The sequence below is a fragment of the Acanthisitta chloris genome, unplaced genomic scaffold (genome assembly GCF_000695815.1).
Source record: "Acanthisitta chloris isolate BGI_N310 unplaced genomic scaffold, ASM69581v1 scaffold8140, whole genome shotgun sequence".
Lineage (NCBI taxonomy): Eukaryota > Metazoa > Chordata > Aves > Passeriformes > Acanthisittidae > Acanthisitta > Acanthisitta chloris.
The window spans coordinates 48,284-48,811 of NW_008649880.1; the positions used below are offsets into that span (position 1 = coordinate 48,284).

Sequence of the window (528 nt, forward strand, 5' to 3'; positions counted from 1 at the left end):
ACAAGGAAAAAAGGCAAAGACCGACTTTGCCTCAGATCTGTGAAGTTTGAAGTAAACAAAACTCTGAAGCAAAGGACAGTGCCAAAACGAGTGTGAACTCCTAAGGGGTATAAAAGATTTGTCTAATTACTAGTTCATCACTGCCAATCCAGAATCTTGGGGACACAACGAACACTTAATAGCTGACATCCTTTGTTCCTTGTGTCAGACACAACTGATCCCAGTCAGACCACTCACGCAAGTGCATCTTGGACTTATGAAAATGTGGGTGGGAAAGCGTAAGCAGAGCAAATGTGTGAGTGAGTAAAGTCAGTAAAACCGTCTCACTAGAAATTTTTTTACATAAGTATTGCCTTCTCCTTCCATCAGATCTTACATCGAGTTTTGTTACACTAATCACTTAAATTTATCTTTAGTAGAGCCACATCAATAATGAATCTAAACATCTTTATATGATCATGTCCTTTTCCTAATGTCTACTACCCAACACCTACCTTATCTGTTCCTTTAAAACTAAAGGTTGTAGGG

At 38.6% G+C, this 528-nt stretch overlaps 1 protein-coding gene across 1 annotated transcript in view; it reads right to left on the reverse strand.

Annotated features, from left to right (window-relative positions):
* Window positions 1–528, reverse strand: part of TMEM67 (transmembrane protein 67) — a 26,893-nt gene that overhangs the window by 18,905 nt on the left and 7,460 nt on the right. The window contains exon 8 of the mRNA XM_009076137.1: window positions 495–528. This exon is cut by the window's right edge and continues 75 nt beyond it. Coding sequence (XP_009074385.1) covers window positions 495–528 — 34 coding nt within the window. The remainder of the gene's footprint in view (window positions 1–494) is intronic.